The sequence below is a fragment of the Fusarium vanettenii genome, assembly GCF_000151355.1.
Source record: "Fusarium vanettenii 77-13-4 chromosome 12 genomic scaffold NECHAsca_15_chr12_5_0, whole genome shotgun sequence".
In the NCBI taxonomy this organism is placed as follows: domain Eukaryota; kingdom Fungi; phylum Ascomycota; class Sordariomycetes; order Hypocreales; family Nectriaceae; genus Fusarium; species Fusarium vanettenii.
Window position 1 is genome coordinate 523834 of NW_003315870.1, and position 22957 is coordinate 546790.

General features: G+C 50.7%; 9 protein-coding genes across 9 annotated transcripts; 4 read left to right on the plus strand and 5 right to left on the minus strand.

Annotated features, from left to right (window-relative positions):
• Window positions 1-239: 239 nt before the first annotated feature.
• NECHADRAFT_87760 (uncharacterized protein) lies at window positions 240-1875 on the plus strand (the record flags this gene model as incomplete). Its single annotated transcript, XM_003047233.1, has 5 exons — window positions 240-308; window positions 436-724; window positions 965-1200; window positions 1366-1554; window positions 1597-1875. 5 exons carry the CDS (start codon window positions 240-242, stop codon window positions 1873-1875), a joined length of 1062 nt encoding a protein of 353 aa, XP_003047279.1.
• A 1219-nt stretch (window positions 1876-3094) lies between these two features.
• Window positions 3095-4293, minus strand: NECHADRAFT_54176 (uncharacterized protein; the record flags this gene model as incomplete). The annotated part of the gene is made up of 2 exons (XM_003047404.1): window positions 3095-4125; window positions 4173-4293. 2 exons carry the CDS (start codon window positions 4291-4293, stop codon window positions 3095-3097), a joined length of 1152 nt encoding a protein of 383 aa, XP_003047450.1.
• A 449-nt stretch (window positions 4294-4742) lies between these two features.
• On the plus strand, window positions 4743-6149 carry NECHADRAFT_54135 (uncharacterized protein; the record flags this gene model as incomplete). Its single annotated transcript, XM_003047234.1, has 2 exons — window positions 4743-5828; window positions 5868-6149. Coding segments are annotated over 2 exons (1368 nt in total), but the record flags the coding sequence as incomplete, so codon positions are not given.
• A 325-nt stretch (window positions 6150-6474) lies between these two features.
• Window positions 6475-7597, minus strand: NECHADRAFT_26993 (uncharacterized protein; the record flags this gene model as incomplete). Its single annotated transcript, XM_003047405.1, has 5 exons — window positions 6475-6636; window positions 6685-6920; window positions 6967-6995; window positions 7045-7203; window positions 7254-7597. Coding segments are annotated over 5 exons (930 nt in total), but the record flags the coding sequence as incomplete, so codon positions are not given.
• A 1872-nt stretch (window positions 7598-9469) lies between these two features.
• Window positions 9470-11832, minus strand: NECHADRAFT_87764 (uncharacterized protein; the record flags this gene model as incomplete). The annotated part of the gene is made up of 3 exons (XM_003047406.1): window positions 9470-9858; window positions 9964-11613; window positions 11739-11832. 3 exons carry the CDS (start codon window positions 11830-11832, stop codon window positions 9470-9472), a joined length of 2133 nt encoding a protein of 710 aa, XP_003047452.1.
• Window positions 11833-12607: 775 nt separating this feature from the next.
• Window positions 12608-13943, minus strand: NECHADRAFT_53867 (uncharacterized protein; the record flags this gene model as incomplete). The annotated part of the gene is made up of 4 exons (XM_003047407.1): window positions 12608-12905; window positions 12954-13426; window positions 13600-13632; window positions 13788-13943. The coding sequence occupies 4 exons, from the start codon at window positions 13941-13943 to the stop codon at window positions 12608-12610; spliced, it is 960 nt and encodes a 319-aa protein (XP_003047453.1).
• Window positions 13944-14843: 900 nt separating this feature from the next.
• Window positions 14844-16115, plus strand: NECHADRAFT_54303 (uncharacterized protein; the record flags this gene model as incomplete). The annotated part of the gene is made up of 2 exons (XM_003047235.1): window positions 14844-15101; window positions 15150-16115. The coding sequence occupies 2 exons, from the start codon at window positions 14844-14846 to the stop codon at window positions 16113-16115; spliced, it is 1224 nt and encodes a 407-aa protein (XP_003047281.1).
• A 512-nt stretch (window positions 16116-16627) lies between these two features.
• Window positions 16628-18286, plus strand: NECHADRAFT_87767 (uncharacterized protein; the record flags this gene model as incomplete). Its single annotated transcript, XM_003047236.1, has 1 exon — window positions 16628-18286. The coding sequence occupies one exon, from the start codon at window positions 16628-16630 to the stop codon at window positions 18284-18286; it is 1659 nt and encodes a 552-aa protein (XP_003047282.1).
• Window positions 18287-18355: 69 nt separating this feature from the next.
• NECHADRAFT_87768 (uncharacterized protein) lies at window positions 18356-20052 on the minus strand (the record flags this gene model as incomplete). Its single annotated transcript, XM_003047408.1, has 3 exons — window positions 18356-19460; window positions 19512-19647; window positions 19695-20052. 3 exons carry the CDS (start codon window positions 20050-20052, stop codon window positions 18356-18358), a joined length of 1599 nt encoding a protein of 532 aa, XP_003047454.1.
• Between the last annotated feature and the right edge of the window lie 2905 nt (window positions 20053-22957).

Below are 22957 nucleotides of genomic sequence, written 5' to 3' on the forward strand. Positions count from 1 at the left end.
CGATGTAGGGCCATGCCCCATGACGTGTAAAATGTGAACCAAAAGTGACTACGCTTTGCTCCCCCTGTATATTAAATACTTGGCCCTTGGGGTAGGTCATGTGTAATTGATTGTGCACTGCGATAGGCATAAGCGTGTGAAGTGGGGAAAAAGGAGAAAAACTTGCCTTCATCACGGTCTTGTCCGGCTCCCCTTTTTTGATCCCACTCCCAGTTGAAATCCAAAGAATCAGGGTCGCAATGCCTGGCCCACCACTGATACTCGAGTGGTATCGTTATATCTCTTCTAGACGACCACCAAGGCTCCGCGTCTACGACCTTTGCCAACTCATGACCTACACTGAAAGGTTCACCAAATCGGAACACAAGATCAAGGGGGAGACTGGCTACAATTTTCATGAACCAATCGTCCCAGAACTACATGTGTGAGATGCAGAGAATAGCAAAGCGAGCTCCCGTGTCGTCAATCAATCCGGTGCTTTGGAATTCTGACATGGGAGGTATTTCCGGTCCAGATAGCGCCATATTATTGACCGAAGCCATCGACGAGATCAAGACGGTCATCAATGCGTTGGGAGATCTGGCCAAGACTCTTGGAAACGATATTTGGGACCTAATCAGAAAGAAAGTGCAGCTTTGGGACCTTTATGAAGCGAGTAGGCAAGGACATCGCCGACTTTGTCCTCGAGGCACTGCGAAAGATAGCAGCCCACATCATCGACAAGGTCAGCCGCGCCGCGCGGAGCCTCCAGAACCTACTGAACCGAAAGCTTTATCTTCCAATCCCTTTTTTACCTATGGGAGAAGCTTACCGGAAGGAACCTCACCCTTCTCACTCTGGTCTCTCTGCTCCTCGGCTGGTCAGCGGCTGCCCTCCACAGAGCTAGCCTGTGTGACAGGGCTATAGCACCTAAGTGGGAAGATCACCTCAACAAAGGCAACTTTGAGGACTTGATTAGCAATAGGGTTCCCTGGGCTGGCGCTGCCCGTATCGTCAAGCCCTTCTGAGAGTCTACAACTTACCACATCGATTCTGGATGCAACCACCGGCTTCTGGGACTCTACCTTTGATGGTGTTGGCCTGGGCGCCTACTCGACAGATATTGGTATCATCAACGGAGCATTAGCGGCCGTCAACATCATTGTTAACCTTCCTCTGCCATCTGATCGCAGCGGCGTCCCTGGAATCCCTCACAACATTGTAAGTTGACATTCTCTACCACGGCATACAAGATGCAGCTCCTGAGTTTTCAAGATTTCATATCTGAATGGCTCCACCACCGTGGTAGATTTGATATTCAAGGTACTCAAGTGGAAAAAGGTGATGACACCCGCCATGGCCCGTTGATTTACAACTACATGGAAGGTCGCCGTGGGTCTCGTCATCTTTAGCAACGAGGTTTTTGTCGAAGACTGGCTCATAACACGTCACGGGCGAGCTGACCGTATGTACGTCGGTATCCAGCATGAGGTCTTTGAGCTTCTCGGCGCGGGCCTGAGCTCCGTGTCGGCATGGACGATGGATAATCAGCCGCAGGTTGCACTAGCGGCAGAAGTGGGCAAACTAGGGTACACAGGCATACGCACGGCGCTTTAGACCCTGTTGATCGCGTACCGGAGCGACGGCGTCAACCTCACAGTCGTGAATGGTGGCCCTGACATCCAGGTTATGGTCAAGGGCAGAGACGGCGTGACGCAGCTGATGATGATCCCGAACCGTCAGTGGGTGACGGATGTTTCTGGACCCGAGTTTGCAGAATTGGCATTCGGAGATGGCTTACCAGAGAAGAAGCAACTAAAGCCTCCAATTCTGAGAAAGGAGTCAGGATTGCCTATGCTGAAAAGAGAGGTTAAGGTGGAAGTTGTCGAGGGCTAGGGGCTGTCTGTATCGTTGGGAGTACATGATGTGAGGTATTCTCAATGCTCTTGGAGACTTGGACAGGCTCAATTCTTCCCGTACACAAGAGGCATACATAGATATTAGATGTTAATGAAAGATAACGACCAAACGCCATAGCACACGAGATCAACTAAGGAGAAGTACTGTATAACTGCCCAGGTAAACCCTCTCATTTTCTCACAATACTCCAGACAAGCTGATGCTTCATATATGCAAGCACGATCGACTGTCCATCAGGGTGAAAAGCCATCGCTTTCGGATCCGTCTCGTCAGCTAGACGATTCAACACCATGGTCCATCCATCTTTGCTCCTCTCATCCCTCTTCCACATACACCAGCCCTGAAATTCATACGCAATGGCCAATAAATTGCCATCAGGCGAGAAACACATGCGTCTGCACCAGTCAAACGGCGTGTCGAGTTTTGCCGCCTGCCGCATTTGCCCGTCGTGTCCTGCGGTCCAGATCTCGACGTGCTCTTTTCTAGACCCCGAGAACGCCAGGGTGCGGCCATCTGGAGCCCATGCCAGTCTCTCGATCGTGCTCAAGTCTGAAGGTAGTTCCTGTGTTTTGGTGAGAGTTCCCGTGGACCTGTCGAGGGCACACAAGATGACCTTGTCACTCAACACCAAGGCTAGGCGCCCATCTGAACTCAAGGCCATATGTTTGGCGACGCTACCCCCGAGGTCCTCGACGATCTTCTCTTCAACGCACCTCATGGTCAAAGGGGCATTGAACCCCTTCCAAACCTGGACCTTGCCGTCAAACATATTCGTGACAGACACCAGGTACTCGCCGTCTACCGTCGAGGTCATCATCATGGCCTTCTGATCAAGTTTTTGTATCTCACGAAACATTCCTAAACCATCCAACTCGTAAATTTGGATGCGTCGGTTGTCGGCGGATACGGCAATTGTACGGCCGTCTGGTCTCATGGTGATGGCGATTCGGCTATACTTCTTTCGTTTCCACTTGCTCGTGCTCCAGCATTTGAACTCTTGTGTGATGTGGTATTGCCCTTGGTCGTTGCGACTGAAAACCGAAATCATTTTTTGATTGTGACCGGCGATCAGCTTCTTCCCGTCAGGAGTAAAGTCGAGCGTCCAGTGAGGGCTGAAGACGGTATCCTGGCTTTGGGTGTGCTGAAGATGCCAACTATCATTTTGTTAGTGACTGTGAAACAGGTCCAGAGTAAGTCATGCATACCTTGTTCCTGCTGGCTTATGTGCTTCAGGTGCCGGTGGAGTCCAAGGTGGTGGCTCAGCAGCACTGGGAGATTGGGCAGGGCTTAGCTTCGCTGTCAGATCACGGATAGCCTTCTGCTGTTCGGCTGCCAGTTTCTTGTTTCGGAGCCTCTCCTCCTCGTGGCGTTTCTGCTCTTGTTGTCGTTGCCTCTCCTTCTCCCACAAGTCTGCATTCAGAGAGTCAGTGGCGTCTCTCTGTTGCTCCAACATCTCCTTCATCTTGGCTAGTCGCTCAGCATGCAACTGCTCCATCGTGACCCTGAGCTTCTCCTGCTCGACTCGCATCCTTTCGACAGATTTCTTCATTTCCTCTTGTTGTTCTTGTAGAAGCTTGGCTGTGTTCATGTCACGTTCCTGAGCCGCCGTCTTGATGGCTTCGTGGACTTGGACAAGCTCATTCTCGAGAGACTCCTTCTCCTGAGCCCATTCCGCGTTGAGCATCTTTCCTGCGCCGGTTTGGTCAAGGGTTTTGTGATCGTCAGCCAGCTCAGTCTGTATAGCTAGCTTTATAACCTCGGGCTCGACATTCAGCTCCTGAGGCACGAACCGACTGAGGACATTTAGTGCCGACTCTTTGTTGTTGTAGTGTCGGTGAACTCCTGCCCCGTTCTTCTTCATATATCCCCAAAACTCCTCCGTCTCCTCCAACTCTTTCAGCCTCTGCTCAGCCGTGCTCTTCTCGACCAGCTCCCACATGGTGGTAGTAAGAACGACTTTATTCACCGCCCCACGGCCACAGAGCTTTCGGAGTAGCCACATGTTCATTTTACCCGTGCCCTGCATCCGGATGTCGCTGATACGGTGAAAGTAAAGGATGCCGCTGAGGTAGATCTGTTCCGTGTAGGTCTTGCTGAGCCATCCTGAGATCTCTCCAAGGACAGCACCATCTTGCCTGTTTGTGTCGTCAAAGCCTGGAGTGTCGACCAAATGAACCGTGAGTCCGGTTCGGTAGGTGAAGCTGAAGACCTCTACATTGCGTGTACCTAGTTGCGTATGAGAAGATGATCGCCGCAACAGGGGCAATACTCACAGGATTGGAGGCCATTTCCGACAGTGACTTTCTGGCCAGTGCAATGGGAAATAAATGTGCTTTTCCCAGAGCCAGTAACACCCATAAGAGCAACCCAAACGTCCTTTGTTTCTCCCGCCATGGTCGCTATCTTTGACACTCCCCTCTTCCTCAACCCATCAATCCACAGCCGGGTTCTGGGCGCATTTATGTGTCTGCCAAGGCAGACTCACTCAAGGTCTCGACCACCAGCTGAAAGAGAGACAACGGATAAATCGCCAATCATGGGGACGCGGTAGCGAGCACAGATACAGGGGTTGCATTAGTGGCTGGACATGATTCGTTCGAGATATCGCGAGCTGGGTGGCAATCGATAGACTATTTGGACGTTGCATCAGCCACGGCTTGTGACCAGCGTGGAACGCCCGGGAAATGTATTTATGTCCGTGGGTCCAGAGCTTAAAGAGACGGCATGTTGAGTCTAGGATATTGTTGTAACCATCGTTTTTGACATGATGGAGTTGACACCGCCAGAGTCATTCTCGTTGAGGTACGTGAACAAAGAAATAATGACTTCAAGGTGCTTACTGGCAATTCAGCCCCAACGACGTGGTCATTGCAGTAATGGGCGTGACGGGCGCTGGGAAGAGCACGTTCATCGGCAAAGTCACTGGCCAAGACGTCAAGGTTGGCCACAGCCTCATCTCGCACACAACAGCTGTCGGCGTTTTTCCTTATCAGCAGAGCCCCAATCGCTGCGTCTATCTCGTCGACACGCCTGGCTTTGACGACACCACTCGTACCGACACCGAGGTGCTCAAGGACGTGGCCTTTTTCCTGTCGCAGATCTACAGAAAAGATGTTAAACTTGCTGGAATCGTCTATCTCCATCGCATCACCGATAATCGGGTTCGTGGATCGTCAATGAAGAATCTCAAGATGTTTCAGCAGCTCTGTGGTGACGAGGCTTTTGGGCATGTCATCTTGGCGACTTCCATGTGGGACACACTTGACGAAGGCTCGAAAGATGTGGCAGATCAGCGGGAACAGGAGCTCGTTAGCAGAGCTGAGTTCTGGGGCACCATGTACAAGAGCGGCAGTCAAGTGGCTCGGTGGTTGGGCAATGAACAGTCTGCCCAGAACATCGTCAGCAAGATCATCGAGGTACACGACAAGGCGGGTGAAGCGGTGCTCAAGATCCAACAAGAGATGGTCAACGAAGACAAGGATCTCGATCAGACGGCAGCTGGTCAAGAGGTGCAGCGAGAAATCGCAGTTGCGAAAGCACAATTACAAGAGGAGATAAAGGAGCTGCGCGAAATGCAAGAGGACATGACCAAGCAGTCCAACGAAAGGCTAGCTCATGAATTTGCGACACAGAGGCAGGCGATGGAGAAGCAACTTAAAGACGCCAATGAAGCCCAGGCGTCACTCAAGATATCGCTCGAGACCCTTCTCGAAGAAAAGACGGCCGAGTACGAAGAAATGCTTAAGCGCGCCCAAGAGGAACAGCGACGAATGGAGGAGGAACGCAAGAGAAAGGAAGAAGATGAGCAGAAGAAGCAACGGGCAGAGCAAGAGCGCAGAGACAAAGAAATAGAAGAGAAGAAGCGCGAAATAGCGGAGAAGAAACGAATTCTAGAGGAAAAGACGCGGATCTTGGAGGAAAAGAAACGAGTCTGGGAAGAACAGCAGAAAGCCAAAGAAGCAGAAGAGAAACAAAGACAACTCGAATCAAGGATGAGAGCACTCCTCCAAGAACAAGAAGAGATGAAGCGACAGCAGCAGGAGGAGCAAGAAGCGGCACTTAGAAGACAGCGGGCGGCAGAGGCTCAGATGGAGAGCCAGAGAGTGAGGAAGCAATCGCAGAAGCAGGCCATGGGATTGTTTGGCGTCGTCGCCGGTGTTGGGACGGCGGCTTTGGGGGTCTTGACTGTTAATCCGGGGTTAGTTTCTGTGGGAGCTGCTTGGGCTAGCAACTCGGCGAATAACATGTAACTCGGTTGTTTATCAGATGCGTCACGGGCTTCAAACTGCCCATGTCTTCTCGGCCGGACGGACATCATCTCCACCGCATCATGTCCATCCCAGATCCTGCATGTCGATCATCCAACTCCTCCGCTGTCGTACGAGCTCGGTTCACCCTGTGGCGTTACAAAAATGACCTGACATTTCGAGACCGCAAGATGGACAAGTGGGACAGCTGTGCATATGGTGTCATTAACGCGTTGAATTAGATTTTCATATAGCTATTTTTTTCCCCCTAGACTTGTTCCCACATCCTCATAGACGGCTTTGAAGACTGTGATGGATTCCGAGGTAATGAAGACGACGGTAGACTCTGTAGATAGAAATCTCCCCTATTCGCGATGCTCGCTGTTCCCGCTGTTCGGTCGTCGTGTTGTCGTTGAAGGTCTTTTAGGAGAGCGTAGAAGAATGGCGTGTTTGCCACGACACACGCGCATAATATCTCGATGGAAGCCCACTGTTACGGTCAGAAGGAGGTCCGATAGCGGAGGGTAGAATGTCTAACCTTGGAGCGTGATTGTTGAGATACGGATTCGTTTAGGATAAGAGGGAGGCGGAGGATGGTGATGGCGACGACAACGGCGCCCACGCTGAATAGGAAGCCCAGTTGGAGTTTGGCTTTGAGATCGAGACGGAGGTGTTGGAGGATCGGAAAGGGGAGGATGATTAATGCGACGTCGGATATGATGTTGCAGACGGCCATGAGGATGAGATTTACGAGGGCGCGTTGGCATTTTATTTCTGCGAGGTCAGTTGAAGTTAAGATATGGTGGTTCGATGGTCATACTGGTATCTTCAGAGTGAAGCTTCCACATTCTATGCTTGTCAGTTGAGTCTCAGCAACAAGAGTCATGGAATGGCATACAATGATAGTGGGTGACATTCCGTCAAAGTGGTGATCAACACAGCAATAAACGTCAGGGCAATAAACGCCCAGAGGGTATTCGCGACAGCCTTTCCCCATCGAAAGACTCCAACAAAGCGCGTATAAAATGCAAGCAGGCCAAGCTTAAGACACCACAAACTACTGCAAGTCAGCACAGCCTCGTAGTTCATGCAGACCATCCAACATACAACAACGCATAACATATCCGACCGGGTATCAAGAGTTTGTGCGACAGTATTCTGTCGTGGTTGAGCTGGTCGACGCTGACGCCCTGAGCAAGGGCCTCTGCCTCGGTGGCGGGCTCGTATGTGTGGTCGTGATTTAGTATGAAGGAGAACGAGATGCAGGCGGATCGACCGATCAGAGGGAGGATGGCGATGGTCATGTAAAAGTCGTCGATGCGCCAGGTTCGGTGGCAGGTCGGGTGTAGCTTGCAGCGGAACAACACGCGGTAGGCGAGGCGCGCGATGATGAGGGCGGCGCACACGCTTGCCGTCGTGATGTCGAGGGCGACGTCGGAGGACAATGCCATGCCTCGTCGAGTCGGGATAAGGTCATTGTGTGAGAGGAGTTGAGTGTCGACGAGATGACGACGGGCAGATGCTGCTCCTTGCTCGGTTCGGCCCAAACATTATATGCCGCGGCGGGGAAAGAGAAAGAGCAAGAAAAAAAAGAGAGAAAAGGGCTTGATTCCCCTCGGGTAAGAGGCCAAAAGACTGGGGGACATGCTATTGTCTTGGCGAGCTGGGGAAGCGAAGGGCGAGGGTTTTCGTGGGTCCCCCAGATGGCATCATGACTCGGTCGAAAGGCCGGGGGAGCCAATCAGGGCTTGCGAGTGTCACCAAGGGTGTGCTCCGGATGTACCGGGGGCTGGGGAAATCCCTGCGAGAGGAGCAAATTAGCAGATCCTTCCAAGGGGAAGTCGTCCAGGTCAATGGGCAGCAGCCACATCGGTTGGAAGTGCAGAAGGGTTCGAACAGTTCAAGAGTTCCATTGATGCTTCCACGAGCACATCATTCCCATCTCGCAGGTTAACCTGCAAACTCTGACCGTCTTAAGCTCCTCGCTTCGGCCCAGAACAAGACATGCATGAGAGTCTGTGCGGGTGGCCACTTGATCGCCGCCACTTCGCAGGGGGTTCCATTTTGGTGTCTTCAACGGTCCCTCAACGGCGCCATTTTTACTCCCCACCTTTTCGCTCCCAAAGAACCGGTCAAACCTGGAGAACAGCGTTACCCTGAATTACCTCTGAGATCTGATAAACAAGTGCGTAATCTTGAAGATCCAAGAGACAAGTAGTACATCCCCAGATCTTGATATCTTGCGCCCCCGTTCTCTTGTTGATCTGGCAGCTCGTGCCCTTGTCCCCGTATTACGTTATAGCAAAGGCACGGCCTAACAAATCCACCAAGGAGGGTCAGGTCCGTGAGTGTGTCCAAACTCTGTTTGGACGCTGTAGAAATTGCGGTCCTTTTGTCCATTGCCCAGATTTTGCGCGTGCATTTTCGGTCAGTCATTAGGGCAAGGCTAATGTTTTATGCCAGTTGCATAACTTGTGGAATAATTGCGATCACGGAGGCCAAACACCGCTTATTAAAGTTGTAGCCACTCCCGATTATTCCCACAATTGTCAATGTGACAGGTCTCAGGCCAATTTCGGTTTTACGAATCACTTTTGAATCTTTATGCTATCAAGGCTAGGGGTATGCATGGGAGCCAAAGGCTTCAAGTTTATTGCAGCCATCGTCACCGCTGTCTCTCTCGCTGTCTCTCCCATCTTACTTGGCCGTTGTCCGACAATGTCTCTATTTCCCCTCACGGTGGTAATGTGGCTGTTCCACGAACTCTGGGCATTGGAAGGTCGGCAGTTAACTCGGTAAGCCTCTCCAGCGTAAAAAGCCGCAGGAGGAGTCATCAAGCACTCTCGCGTCGGACCTTTGACAACTTCGGCTGTCAGGCGGAGACATATTTACCCCAGCATTGTGACCCCATTTCTCAAACATCCTTGTCCTTAACCTAGTTGACCCCATGATCTATGACAAGTGCGATCAAACAAGCTGACATCCATGTGATGCCGTCCCTTCGGGAGAGTGCGTCTGCCGCATACCCTAGAGGGCTGGGAATGACGCTCAAACTCGCGAGCTGAAAGACTAGGGATGAAAACCCTTTGATTGGAACTTGAAGGACGAAGTAGAATGTGCTATTTTGTACTAGTCGTCGTCGGAAACCTGCGGAAAACATCTGAAAGGAGTTGAATGGTCGCCTGTTTTTTGTGCCTGTTGACCCACGCATCCACGAGGCCCGGACAACAAACAAACGGTAAACTCAATTTTAAACTCCCTTCCCAATGCAAGATCCCGCTAATGATACGCTGGTTCTAATCTTGATAGGATCCCACATAAATCTAGACTAACTCGATCCAAGTCCCCTTGTACCTCTCGTCACCTATTACTCCCCCATGCATGAGATGCTGAACATAGCATTCGCCCACGAGCGTATACCATTGTTTATCCTCATATGGTCGAATAACAAACGGCACAGCTGCACCGTAGATGATACAGACCATATCCCCAGGTCGCGTGTCAAGCGGTCCGACACCTCCCATGTGAGATCCAGTCGAGAAGAGACATCTCCCGACACAGGCCGTGGTTACTGCATCCAGGAAGAGAGGACCATTTCCTTCTGTAGCCAGCTCTTCTAATTCGGACATTGTGATGAATTCTCCCGCTGGAGAAAGACCTGCAGTATCGTCCTGGTTTCCAGAGTTGTTCCCACTTCTGGTTTCCTTGTCATCTTTGGATCCAAAAGCGTCTGGCTTCAACGCCGACTAGAGCTATCCAGTGACGAGACAGTTTGCAAAGTCCGAAAGCATGCTAGCACGATCTTTGATTGGCGTACCGTACCAACTCTTGCCCGCCGTCAGGGTCAGAGCCAGCCTCTCCAAACTGTGTCGTGTGTGGCCGCCTCGCTCTAGGATTTCCCTAAGACCTGGCGTTTGCTCCCAAGCGAATGATTGTTGCTGTTTGAAGTATTGAGTGTTCATCCAGAGCTTATGTTTCACACCATCAATGATAATCCCTCGGACTGTGAGTCGGTCGCCTTGAACGCCGTCTCGGATCTGAGCTGGTTGAGATAAACCGGCTGCAAAATCCGGATGTGCGTCCAGAGGCGTCAGTGTCTGTGGTCCCTTGACATCCCATCTCGGGATCCATGAATCTTTGAAAGGCGTGACTCTGGCCGACCCGGCCTGCGGTGAATAGTCGTGATCGTACGCGTAAACATCATGTCCAGGGTGGTCAAAGATCTCGGTGTGATGAATGTGAGATAAGATAGCCAGAGGATTCTTGGAGCTGATCATAAGACGCGCCAAATTTCGGTAAACTTCCCCTAGAGAGTTCGTGTAGTCGGGAGCAATTAGTGAGTTGACACCATCCGTAGTAGCTAGACCGAGCAGTCCGAAGATCTTGTCCCGCTTCTCCTGACACCCAAACTGTCGAGTCAATGTAAGTAGCTCGCAGAAAGAAAACAAAAGAGGCTTGAGATAGTCTTGGGAGCGGGAGATCCTGTACATAAAGTACGCGTTCATCACACCAATGGGTACTTGTCTGTCTGACACGCCGCTTCTGTTGGAGTGGTTGGGTACAATACGGTGCCAGTTGGTTCGAATTACTGCGGCAGCGAGACCGATCCATTGCCACGACATTTCGCATTTTCCCCAAATCACAGTAGCTCGTTGTGCCAAGGCGATTTCTTGGACTACCCACAGACGTTGGAACCATCGCGTCTTGTAGAGGGCTAAAGCCTGGAGCCAGACTGGACTGTCTTGCGACAAGGGTCCCTCGCCGTGAAAATCTTGAGCCAGTCCCTGGATTCGATACCGGGCATTTTCAACATTGACCGGGCGGTCGGTTGGTGTCGCCCATGTGGAAACAATCGAACAAACGCTGACGAGTGCCTGTGAGGCTGTGGACTTGAGGGGATCGTCATCCCCATCTGGACCAAGCCAAACGAGAACCCTAAAGGCGTTTCGAAATATGTCACCCATAGCAGCAACCTGTTGACTTCGCTCGACGAGATTGCTCTGGTCAATGCAAATAGCATCAGCCCATACCACGCGCGTAGAGCCTGGGCGACGTATTCGACGCAGAGCGAGATGCAAGTTGACGCCTATAGGCATCTCAACCCCGTTACATTCGATCGTGGGGTACTCAACACTCCAATCACTTTCTGATTCTGCCCTCCAGCAGTAAGAGAGCGCTTCATAGGTGTCGTGATTGTCGCCCAAGGAGCAAACGTGCAACCGGCATCGGATTGGGGTATCGTCGGTGCCGGGGAGAATGGCAAGGAGACGGAATTCGCCCTCTTGATACAGACTTGAATATATTGATCCAGTAGTACTGAGGCCGTCTGGAGCGGCAACAAAGTGCTTAATTGACTCTTTTTCATCTGACGGCGTATGATTATGCGCAACCTTGGGTTCGAAGCCTTTTTTAAACTTATGGTTGCGAGCTATGAGCTCTCCCATGTTTTGATTCGAGATTAGGGGTCCTGTCATGGATATAGAAAAGATGTTTTCTATGAATCAGTGGTTAGACCTCAGTCTGGAAGATTGCACTGGGTTGAGAGGCTAAAGACATGAGCGGTGTGGCAGAGGAGGCAAGATCAAGACTCACGTTGAGGCCCCAAAGAGAGGGTCTGGGCATATTGCAAATTGAACATCCGGTATTCTCCGGGCCCTGAGCCTGGACTTTGCTGTTGGCCGGCCATCTTTACTAAGGTTTATCTGGGTCGTGGATCCAGGTGTTAACAGAGCGAAGATGCCAGATGAGGGTGTTGGTTCATAATATAGCCTCTGCTCACTCCATCTGCACCTGATTAAATTGGGCATTCTGTTGGTTGCTTGAATGGAATCGTTCTTTTGCCCTGCAGGAGGATGCACCCGATAATCCATGCATTACTTGTCACACAACGCTTATTCCTTCTGGGCTTCTAAGCCAGCCACGGAATGTCACTCTGCCACCTGTGTAATATAATAAACGCGGGCAGCCAATGAGACTGGCTTAGCGGTCATGTGGCTAAGAAGGATGTTGCCAAGACCTGACAGTGCTTGAGAAGCTGAAAAGTGGTGATAAAAATAGAATGAGGCTTTGAGGGAGAACGGCACGGAAAATCTTAAAAAGAAGACAACAGACAGGCGCAACAGGGGCCCAAAAATGGGAGTAGCAAAGGTAGCACTGGGTGTTTCTCTGCAGCCGCATCGTTTAGACACTTTGCTGACAATGTTCTTGGTGTTGGAATCTCGTTCAGACCCATGGGTTTGTGACGAGTCTGCCCGGATTTTATGTTCAAAGGGGCATTGTAAGCACACCAATTCGATTAAAAGATTATTAATAGCCGTAAAACCCCACCCTTAAATGTGTAGAACTGATTAATAAGAGACGAGGATGTGAAAGCCAGCCTCAACCATACCAATGTACCATACCCAAGTTTTCATACCATACATGACCATCATACCGCTAAAGCTAATGCACCCAACAAGCGATCAACTTGTAGACCCAGACCTCCTCCGGCTAGAAAGATTACTCTTTGGATTGGCCTGCCCTGCGGCAACCAATCCTGCCTCATCGTGACCAAGGTCGTACACATCAGGTTGCGGCCCCTTGGCAATCTTGCCCGTCTCGACGTGGAAAGATCGGGTCATCATAATCTCTCCTCGTGAAAACTCGTTATGGGTTGAGTGGCTTTGGTTGCCGTAGTACGGATAACCTTGACGCCGAACTAGGAGAGCACTGATGGAGGGGAGGCATGCGCAAATAAGTCCAATCCCGGCTTCCGCATTTCTGTACATGTCAACTTCGTGACTTGGAGTTGATGACGGCGGCACTTACCCAGATAAGATGACTTTTGTAAAGACAATGGTCTGGTTTGGTGACTTGCCCTCGTGAAGGATCATTGCCAGACGGTAGATGCTAAACGCGGTTGCCACACCACCAGCACAAAGAATGCCAATGACTCGAAGCCTCTTTCGTCTCGACAAATGCAGAGACCAAGTAAGAGGTGTAGGCAACAGCAAAATGGCCAAGTCACTGATGAAGCTAATGATGGCATCAGCCGTGATGATGGCACTCTGGTTTAGACATTTGTCCGTCTCTCCTTTCCAGTATGCGCTGATCGGCCAGCAGATGAATATCTTGATGAAAAGGCCCGACACGTAGTATGCTACTAGCATACCGATGAAGACGTAGATGCCGATCATTGTTTTCTTATGGACTGATCCAAAGACTCGGATGATGATGGAGAGGAGAGCGAGTTTGACCGTCAAAGCCATGGGGGCGTAGAAGATGGTGGCGGCGTATCCGGACTGTCATGATGATTGTTAGAAGAATAATGGAACACAGGAATACCGACTCACCCGAAAGAATATTGGCGCATGTTCCTTTCGTACTTCCCATTGATTCAGCCCTCCGCCGTATGTTCCAGCTGGTGTAGTGTAAGCATCTCACCAAAGCATCGGGACAACGTGTACTCACCAACACAAGCTGTGATACAATACCCGACCATCAGTACCTAACATCCGGTAAGTCCGAGACAGCCAAGCCAATAAACAGTTTCGGGGTCATACATAAGAAGAATACGTGAACCCTACATGCTGTCAGCCCTCAGCTGTGACAATGACACTTTGATCACTCACAATCATCACGAGTCGTGCCTCCTCCCATCACCTTGGATTTTGCGTAGAATCGAGTTGCAACAAAAGCAGAAACAAATACGAGGGTCAGAGCCTGAGTGACGTAATTGCACGACTTGAGCACATCCTGGGGGTGCTCGAGATTCGGCACCACTCCCTCAGGCGGAGGCCCTGCACCTGGGAAACTCATATTGAACAATAGCAGGCCCTAAAAGACCGCTTTCAAAGAGTGAAGGAAGGATATAAAGATGAACCACAGAGAATTTGAGAGCGGGAAATGCTGGGTCTTGATACCGAGGAAGAGCCCAGTTTTTTTGTTCAGCCGCCTTCCTGATCATCCGTAAAGACTTTCTTCAGCTCGCAGGCTAATTTCATGCAGCCTCGGGGTGCAGACGTAGTTTCACAAGTCCTCGGCATAAATGTGGATTTGATTTGCAGATCAAAAGCTCCATCATCTTGTTAGACTCTCTATCTACAGGGAGTTAGCCTGTTGGTAGTATCCCCAGTTTATCGGGACGAATAGCCGAATGGCGTAGAAACTCGCCAAGGTCCATCCGCATTGGCACGCTTCATCGGACTCTACCCCTGATGCAATGTCCCTGGATCCGAAGACTTGGGAACTTCCAAAAGCATTCACTTGCAGCCTTTAGGAACCACAGGATCAACAGGAGAAAATTGGTGGTCGCTGGGGTTACATCTGGATCCTAGACTAGCGTTTGGTGAGGGTCTCTTTAAGTGCGGATTCCATACCACCCTGAGAAGGGATCGACGTTTTGGTCCGGTGGAGCCGGGTGGGAAACGAAACAATGACCGCAGGATGGAGTTTCATGTGATGGGAAATGCTACTTAAAGGTGGTCTTGGTCGTCGTTGTTCAAGGGTGGTGAGATGAGATTTGGCACGTACTGCATGTGATATCAGGGGTGGCTTCTTGGTATGCGATAAGCTCTTACTGTTCCCAGTTTTAAGAAATATGAACTGATTCCCATAGGCATTTTCCTTTTTAGAAGTTCTTTAACTGCTTGGATCTGTTACCTTGAACCCCTTGTCAGCGACCGACCATTTCCCCCACTCATAAACAGCTTGTTCACCATGGGAGACGCTCTCGACGTTGGCCCAGCTTCTAAGCTGTTCCAGCCTCTGGACATTGCCAATGGCAAGATCCGACTTAAGCATCGAGTTATCCTCGCGCCTCTTACAAGGAATCGGGGTACTCCATTGAACGCCAATTCGACACCGGAAAACCCCAACCGAGTCTGGGTACCCAATGACTTGATGCTGGAATACTATACTCAGAGGACAACAGACCGCGGTCTTATTATCTCAGAAGGCTTGCCACCTTCGCTAGAGGTAACATTGAGCTCTGACGTTGGGAAGACAAGAGGCTGACAACAACAGGGCAATGGCATGCCGGGTGTACCTGGCATCTTTCTCTCCGAACAAGCCGAGGGCTGGAAGAAGATCGTCGATGCTGTCCATGCCAAGGGAGGATTTATCTACGCCCAACTCTGGCACTCAGGGCGTGCCAACATCCCTCAACTGACGGGTACCCCTATCGTTGCCCCGTCTGCCGTCACTTGGGATGATCCCAACGAGACCTTCTCCTACCCTGCCCCTCACAGTACGACACCTGTCAAGTTGGCAGACCACCCGCCGATTGAACTTACTGTCGATCATATCAAGAAAACCATCGATGACTACCGTAAGGCTGCCAAGACAGCTATGGATATTGGCTTTGATGGTGTTGAACTCCACGCTGGAAACGGATATCTGCCAGAACAGTTCTTGAGCACAAACATTAACAAACGAACCGACGACTACGGAGGCACAGCTGAGAAGCGATGCAAGTTTCCCCTGGAGCTTATGGAAGAGTTGGCTAAGACGGTTGGCCAAGAGAACTTGGCTATCCGATTGACTCCATTCGGTCTGTTTAACCAGGCCCGCAGTGAACAACGAGTCGAGACCTGGGGTCACCTCTGTCGAGAGCTGAAGGCACGACTTCCCAACTTGTCCTACGTCAGCTTTGTCGAGCCTCGATATGAACAAATCTTCTCCGAGGCAGAGAAGCAGGAGTTCTTGAACTCTTGGGGTCTGCCAACCGTTGACCTGTCTCTCTTCAGGTCCATATTTGGTGACACGCCTTTCTTCTCTGCTGGTGGATTTGATGATGAAAACTCCTGGGGCGTGCTTGAGAGTGGCAAATATGACGGCCTGCTGTACGGCCGCTATTTCATCAGTAATCCTGATCTGGTGGAGAGGTTGCGAAACGGCTGGCCTCTTGCGCCTTATGACCGGTCGCGTTTCTATGGGCCGTTTGAAGATTCTACCATTGGATATACGGACTATCCTGCCTATAAAGCATAGGATGATAGGTTAGGGTTAAGCGTTGTGCTGCGATAGGAGTTATTTATTGATAGTTTATCATACCATCATTCGACTGATTACGCAACCCATGCATCGATACACCTGATATGCATAAACTATAACACCTTTATCACTCAAGATTAGCACGAAAAAGGAAGGTAAAAAAGCATCCGACAATCGGCACTTCACCACCGGACATACATCTAGTTCCGACGCCGAGGCATGGTAACTCTTCTATCAATGTAGCGGTCTTGGCGATGATACAATTCCCCACAAGTTCGTGCAAATAATATGCAGATCCTTGCCTTCGGACCAAGTTTGGACGTCGGCCCCGAGGAATTCCCTCAAAGAGAAGCGAGTCGGCGGTTTGCCGATCGCTAGTAGCGGGGGTCTGCCTTGACTGGCTGTGCTGGCGCAATTGGATACTTAAATGAGGACTGAGGTATATAGTTGGGACTATCTTCTTATTAAGCTGCTTGGCTGACTCGTTCGTGACGGTTGGGACAGGCAAGATGAAGGTTTTGACGAATATTAGCGCGTTGCTGGCTTTTGGGCTTGGGCCTTCGCAGGCTACTGCGAAGCACTATAATCCTGTCAAGCTTGATGGATACGGCACTTTCTCAGGCACGGTCATCAACAGCACCTACTCCAAACAAGACCTCCCAGCACCCGTCGACGCCTGGCTCGGAATTAATTATGCGTCACCGCCCACTGGCAACAAACGATTCTCGCCGGTAGACGCACCCGCCAAGTTTAGGGGAATCAAGACCGCCGATACATACGGCAAGGCGTGTATTCAAGATGCCTCTTCCCGGACTCCCCTTGACACTCAAGATGAAGACTGCCTCAGCTTTAACGTCTTTCGAACAAAGGGCGTGCCCTTGAGCAAGAAACTCCCTGTTTTGGTCTGGATCCACGGAGGTTCATTCTGCGTCGGCAGTTGGGCAAGTTTCGATGCCGCGGCATTTGTCGCTTCATCCAAAGAACCCATTGTGGTCGTCAACTTTCACTACCGTCTCAACTCTCTCGGATTCCTGCCCTCTGAGCTTTTCGAGGATGAAGGTCTGCTGAACCTTGGAATCCGAGATCAAAATTACTTCCTACAGTTTGTGCAGAAGCACATTGGTTCTTTTGGTGGTGATCGCAAGGCTGTCACTATTGGTGGTCGATCTGCCGGTGGTCACTCTGTCGGAATCCACTACTTTCATAACTATGGAAAAGACTCGAAGCCTCTGTTTGCACGGGCAATTCACCAATCGGGATCTGTCACTTCGAGGGCGTTCCCCAACGCGAGCTATCCCCTCTACAAGCGTCAATACGCTGAGTATCTGTCTTTCCTCGGATGCGACAAGGCCAGGACGAACAAGGCCACTCTTCGATGTCTTCGAAAGGCAGACATCAACGACATTCGAAACATCAGCACAAAGATCTACAACGACTATGATCCAGTTTTGACTTGGCCATGGCAGCCTGTCCACGGAGGGCCGTTGTTCGAGAAACCTGGTTCACAATCGGGTTATGACGGCACCTTCTTCCATGTCCCAACTATTTCGTCGACTACCACTGACGAGGGAAAGTTTTACACACCTGGAGACTTGGAGACCAACGACGAGTTTTTGGATTATCTACACAATATCTCGCCAGCTCTCACAGAGGAGGACTTGGCCAGCATCGCTTCTCTATACCCCGATCCGGCAACAGACTCAACCTCACCATTCGCAAACTCACCAAACAGCACCCAATACAACCGTATTTCCGCTGCTTGGAGTGACTACGCCTACATCTGCCCTGGCCAAGAAACCACGTATCGAACATCCACAGCTGGCGTGCCTACCTGGAAGGTTCGCTTCAACACCAGGAACAAGGTCCCTGATTGGCAAGGAATCCCGCATACGTCTGACACGGCGTATACCTGGAACGAGCCCACTGCAGAGTTCCCTGAAATCAGTCACATTTACCACGCCTACCTGGCCAGCTTTGTTGCATCAGGAGATCCAAACCGTCATAGATACCCCGGTAGCCCGAAGTGGCCCTCGTATCAGGGCGAAGATGAGTCGCCGAAGCAACTGGTTGTGCAGCCTCAGAACACAAAGGTTGAGGAGGATTCGATTCGAAAGGAGGCGTGCTTGTTCTGGAGAGATCCCGAAAGGGCTCCTCGGCTGAACAAGTAGTCAATTACGAAAGGAGACATAGTTCTAGGCGAACCGCAAAGATACTATCAAATATTTATCCACAAGCTCTCATGACTTGCATTTCCAGCTGGATGGTTGCCTGTGATCGCCCCCGATGTAAGTTTGTTCCCTAGGGTATGAACAATGATCTCGCTGAAAGTCAATGCCCCTCGTGTAATTGTCATCAACAAACTTTGTCCCTGTCAGTGTCTCAGGTGCTCGTCCCTCTTCAACCCAAGCAACTATCGCAGCCAAGACGTTGTGTTGTGGATCAAATGGAATGCCAGCAGCTGGGGTACCACCACCTTGACCAATAGCCCAAGCTCCGGGGCCAGTGTTACAGTGAAACATGCCAGAGACACGGAAGAACCGGAAGTGATCGTGTAGGTCTGGGTCGGCGCTTTCCATGTGATCCCAGAAGCGCTCCGTGTTGAATTGGGTGATTTGGTTATCTTGACCACCGTGGTAGCTGAGGATCTTTCCGCCACGCTCTTTGAAAGCAGGAAGAGTTTTCGGATATGTCCGGATGCCAAAGGGATTCAGTTCGTCGGCTCGACGCACGAGGTCTCTGTCGTAAGTGATGGCATCCCAGTCTGGGTCGTTGAGAACGACATATCGAAACCAGTCTTCGGAATAACTGAACGGTTTGCCAGCGAGAAGTTTCGAAACAGCTTGCTGTTCGTTCCCTGGGTTCATCCGAGGAAAGATGAGCTGTCCATCGGGGTAAGTGTACGGTGCGTAGATCTCTTGAACTTGTTTGACCTGTGCGAAGGTGAGGCAATTAGTTGATTCGTCTCGCCGACATAAGATAGCCCAAGGGTTGAAGAAGCATTTGTTAGGGATCTCAATGATGCCGTCTTCAACATCATCGAGATGATCGCATTGTCTGAGAATTTCGTCGTGTATTAATCCTTTCCAGGTCTCCGCATCGATGAAACCAGGTGAACCTATAGGACCAGTGATGGGATAGAACATGGCTCTCTGACCCTGAAGATTGTTGAAATCGACAGCTGGGGCCCCAGCAACAATGCCGTCGTAGTCATTTGGGAAGGCTTCAGCTGCTTTGATACCCATGCGACCACCTAGCGAGCATCCGATGTAATATGAACGACTGGCCTCTTTGCTGTAAAAGTTCTTGATGATCTTCTTCGCCGTTGTGGTGCCTGTGTGAAGGCTGGCCGAGGGTCAGTGTCTAATATCTATAGATACAGTTAAGCAAACCTACGCTCGATACGAAAAGTCCTCGATAATATCGGGGTTATTGAAAAAGGTTTCACCCGTAGTGCCGTTATGGCCGTTGTTCGTGCCCATAGTAGCAAACCCGTGAGCTGTTCCATAGGCCAGGTCCTCGTACTTGATACCTGGCAATTCCATCAGCAACATCTCTCAATTTTGCTGGAACACTCACATCCATCAACACCCCCATTCCCAGTTGCGAGATATCTAGCACCTTCCCACTTCTGCGGAAGCCATAGCTCAAAGCTTATGCTGGACCGCTCTGAAGTCGGGATCTGGAGAGCAATGCGGCAGATATCAGCCGAGACTTGCTGAGAAGGCCGGTTGCAAGACTCTACAGTGTCATCGAGGACAAGCTTGGTGCCATTGGTGATGTACTCCAGGCGCGTCAAGGTGGAGTTGAATATCAGTCTGTGGGGTTTATAGGAGAGACAGTGCTTGCGAAAGGAGTTGTCTAAGCTAGAGTCTCCTGCAACAAAGAGAGGGCCTAGTGCTAATAAGTAGCACCATATAGGGAATGCGAACAACATGGCAGGTATAGGCAAGTAGTAGACAAGCGAAGTTGCTGAAGGTTGGTCGGTGTGAGGTGTCTGACTTCCATGCTTACTAACACTAATGGCGTCGTGTCATTGATCGAGGTTGAAATACATTACACCACCTGGAGGAGTGATTGGCAGTCACATGACCGTGTACCCTCTCAAGTGTTAAGGAACTTGAGTAATATTTTAACAAGGTTTAAAGGGCCATTAGTGTTCTTTATATTGCCCGACATATACTCGTAATTCAACCAAAGTCCCAATCAGTTGCCAATGCCCGATTACTTTTCAACCCATCTCATCCAATCTCTTCAGCAAGGCAAAAGAAGCAGGGGACACAGCCACTAATGCAACCGTAACCAAGCCACATTGCCTCAAACAATTCGACGTCCATTTGGGGGCAACCGCTTTAAGAGAAACGATAGAACATAGCCCACTTCTTAAAGCCTATGACTGTGTTAATGGGTAGATTTATACAAAATACACTACCAAGTCCTAAAATACATTACAAGATGACAAAATGTTCTAACCGCCTCTTCATATTCTCTCTACGTCTTTAATACTATCCTTAGAGCAAGGTATACTTATTTCCTCGTTGAGCCAGTCTTTTTTTCATTGCCCTGTGCATGAGGGGTTCATGCAGTCTGTCACTGGCTGTGCTAACCGCCCATGATAAAAAGGCGCACCCAGGCGGCCCAGCACAGCCTGGCTTCGCCTCTAAGAGCCTCAGACTGGCTAAACGACAGGCTGACAGCCAAATCCTGAGCCGGTACATAAGCGCACCCCGCTTCGTCCAGGTTGCTTTCTTAGACAAAACTTACCATACCATAAAACCTCGCCTAGCCTATATGGTCGGTGTACATAAAAATGGCTGATCCGCTGTCTATGGCAGCGAGCATCGCTGGCCTCATCAGTCTTGCCGACACCCTCTTCCGCCACACATACAAGTTTGGACGCACCGCAACCGGCGCCAAGAAAGAAATCCAAGCTCTTGCCACAGAGATCAACAGCTTCTCGGGTATCCTTCGCAACCTCGAGGCACTCGCTGATGAACTGGAAGCCGAGGGACAGACTTTTGAGCCCGCCTTTCAGGTTGACCATCTCATCGAGTGCCGGAAAATATTCGACAAAATTGAACGCCAAGTCATCAAGGCTCTAAACAGCTTCAACAGCCGCTCTCGATGGGAAGGCGTCTCCAGACAACTCAAATGGCCTTTCTCAGCCTCGGACACGCGGGACTTGTTGCAGCAGCTCTCTCGCTGCAAGGACAGCATCACCCTCGCAACTTCGGCCGACACCATGCGCAACTTACAGCTATGCCTCATGAAACAGAGAGAGCAGGGCGAAACACTCTCCAAGATGGCAGCAAGTCTTGAGAAGATTGAAGTTCGGACGGCTATCATTATGGACCCGAGAAAGCAACTTGTCTTGGACTTTTTCATGCCACCAAAGCTCAACCCCCAAGCCAACTTGGACCAAAGTCTCAAGCTACGACAACCAGCCACTGGGGAGTGGTTCACTCAATCCTTTGCCTTTACAGAATGGCTTCAGTCACCCGGCTCAAGACTTTGGCTTAATGGAACTGCTGGCGGTGGTAAGACCGTCTTGGCTGGTGCTATGATTCAGGAAGCCATCGTCAGGAGCGGTGTCGAGTCTGATGTCGCTGTGGCCTTCTTCTTCTGCGATTACAAGCAAGATGCGACTTTGAAGTCAGTCAACATCATCGGGGCTTTGGCTTCGCAGCTTGCCATTCAAAGAGATGATTCATTTGAGCTCCTGCAAGAGCATTATCAGGAACTTCATCCAGCCCGCGGCCTCAACAAGCCAGCAGATGTGGACGAGCTTGCGAGAGTCACGGCCAGCATGTGTAACCTATTCTCGCAAGTTATCATAGTTGTCGATGGGCTTGATGAGTGCGGTGATGCTGTGTTCCAGGCCCTGGAAACGCTTTGTGACTTGGCCGACTTCGCAAGCACGACTTCGATGGCGCTGCTGAGCCGGAACGAGGTCGAAATCAGACAAGCTCTCGAGGGTGGGTTCAAGGAGTTTATCATCGAAGCACGTGAAGAGGACCTCAAAATCTATGTCCGGGCCGAGATGGAACGGAGGATCCGAACAAAGCAACTGGATATCCAAAACAAGACAATCAAGGATGAGATCCAGACTGAGCTGGTCAGTAGGGCAAACGGAATGTCAGTACCTGTTATTCCATCATGATCTCGCCGGACTACTAACAAACCAGGTTTCGCTGGGTCGTTTGCCAGTTGGACTATCTGGGCCAGCTGCTCACCGACGCAGATCGCCGCCAAGCTCTTTACGAGTTGCCACCAACCCTATCTGAGACATATCTGAGACTACTCCAGAGGATCAACAAACGCCCACTCCGAGTCCGCAAGCTAGTCCAGAAGTGTCTCAGTTTCATCGCCGAGGCCCCAACAATGCCCATCGAGGAGCTCTGCGTGGCCGTCTCCGTACCCGAGACTATTGGCGCACGCATGGATCAGACAAACACAGTTACAGAGAGAGAGGTTGCTCTGTGTTGTAGCAGCCTTGTACGGAAATCCGCCCAAGATGAGTACTTTGAATTCGCCCATTTCTCGGTCAAGGAGTTCTTGCAAGACGAGACGGTCTTGCAGACTGCGGAACTAGGCGCGTACAGACTTGTCGAGTCGGAAGGCCGGGAGCTGATCGCTCTTCAATGCCTACGGTTCTTGCAAGTTGGCAACATAGATGAAAAGTACGTGGAATCTTTCCTCTCTGGCCACGACCTGGCCGAGGGTTTGGGGTTTTCATCCTTCTTCTCCAGAGCTTCTCGCCGCTGGCTGGATCTTACTCGGAATGGACTTGACGACCCCTCACTATTGGATGCTGCCAAATCCCTATTTCATCACAGCGCAAC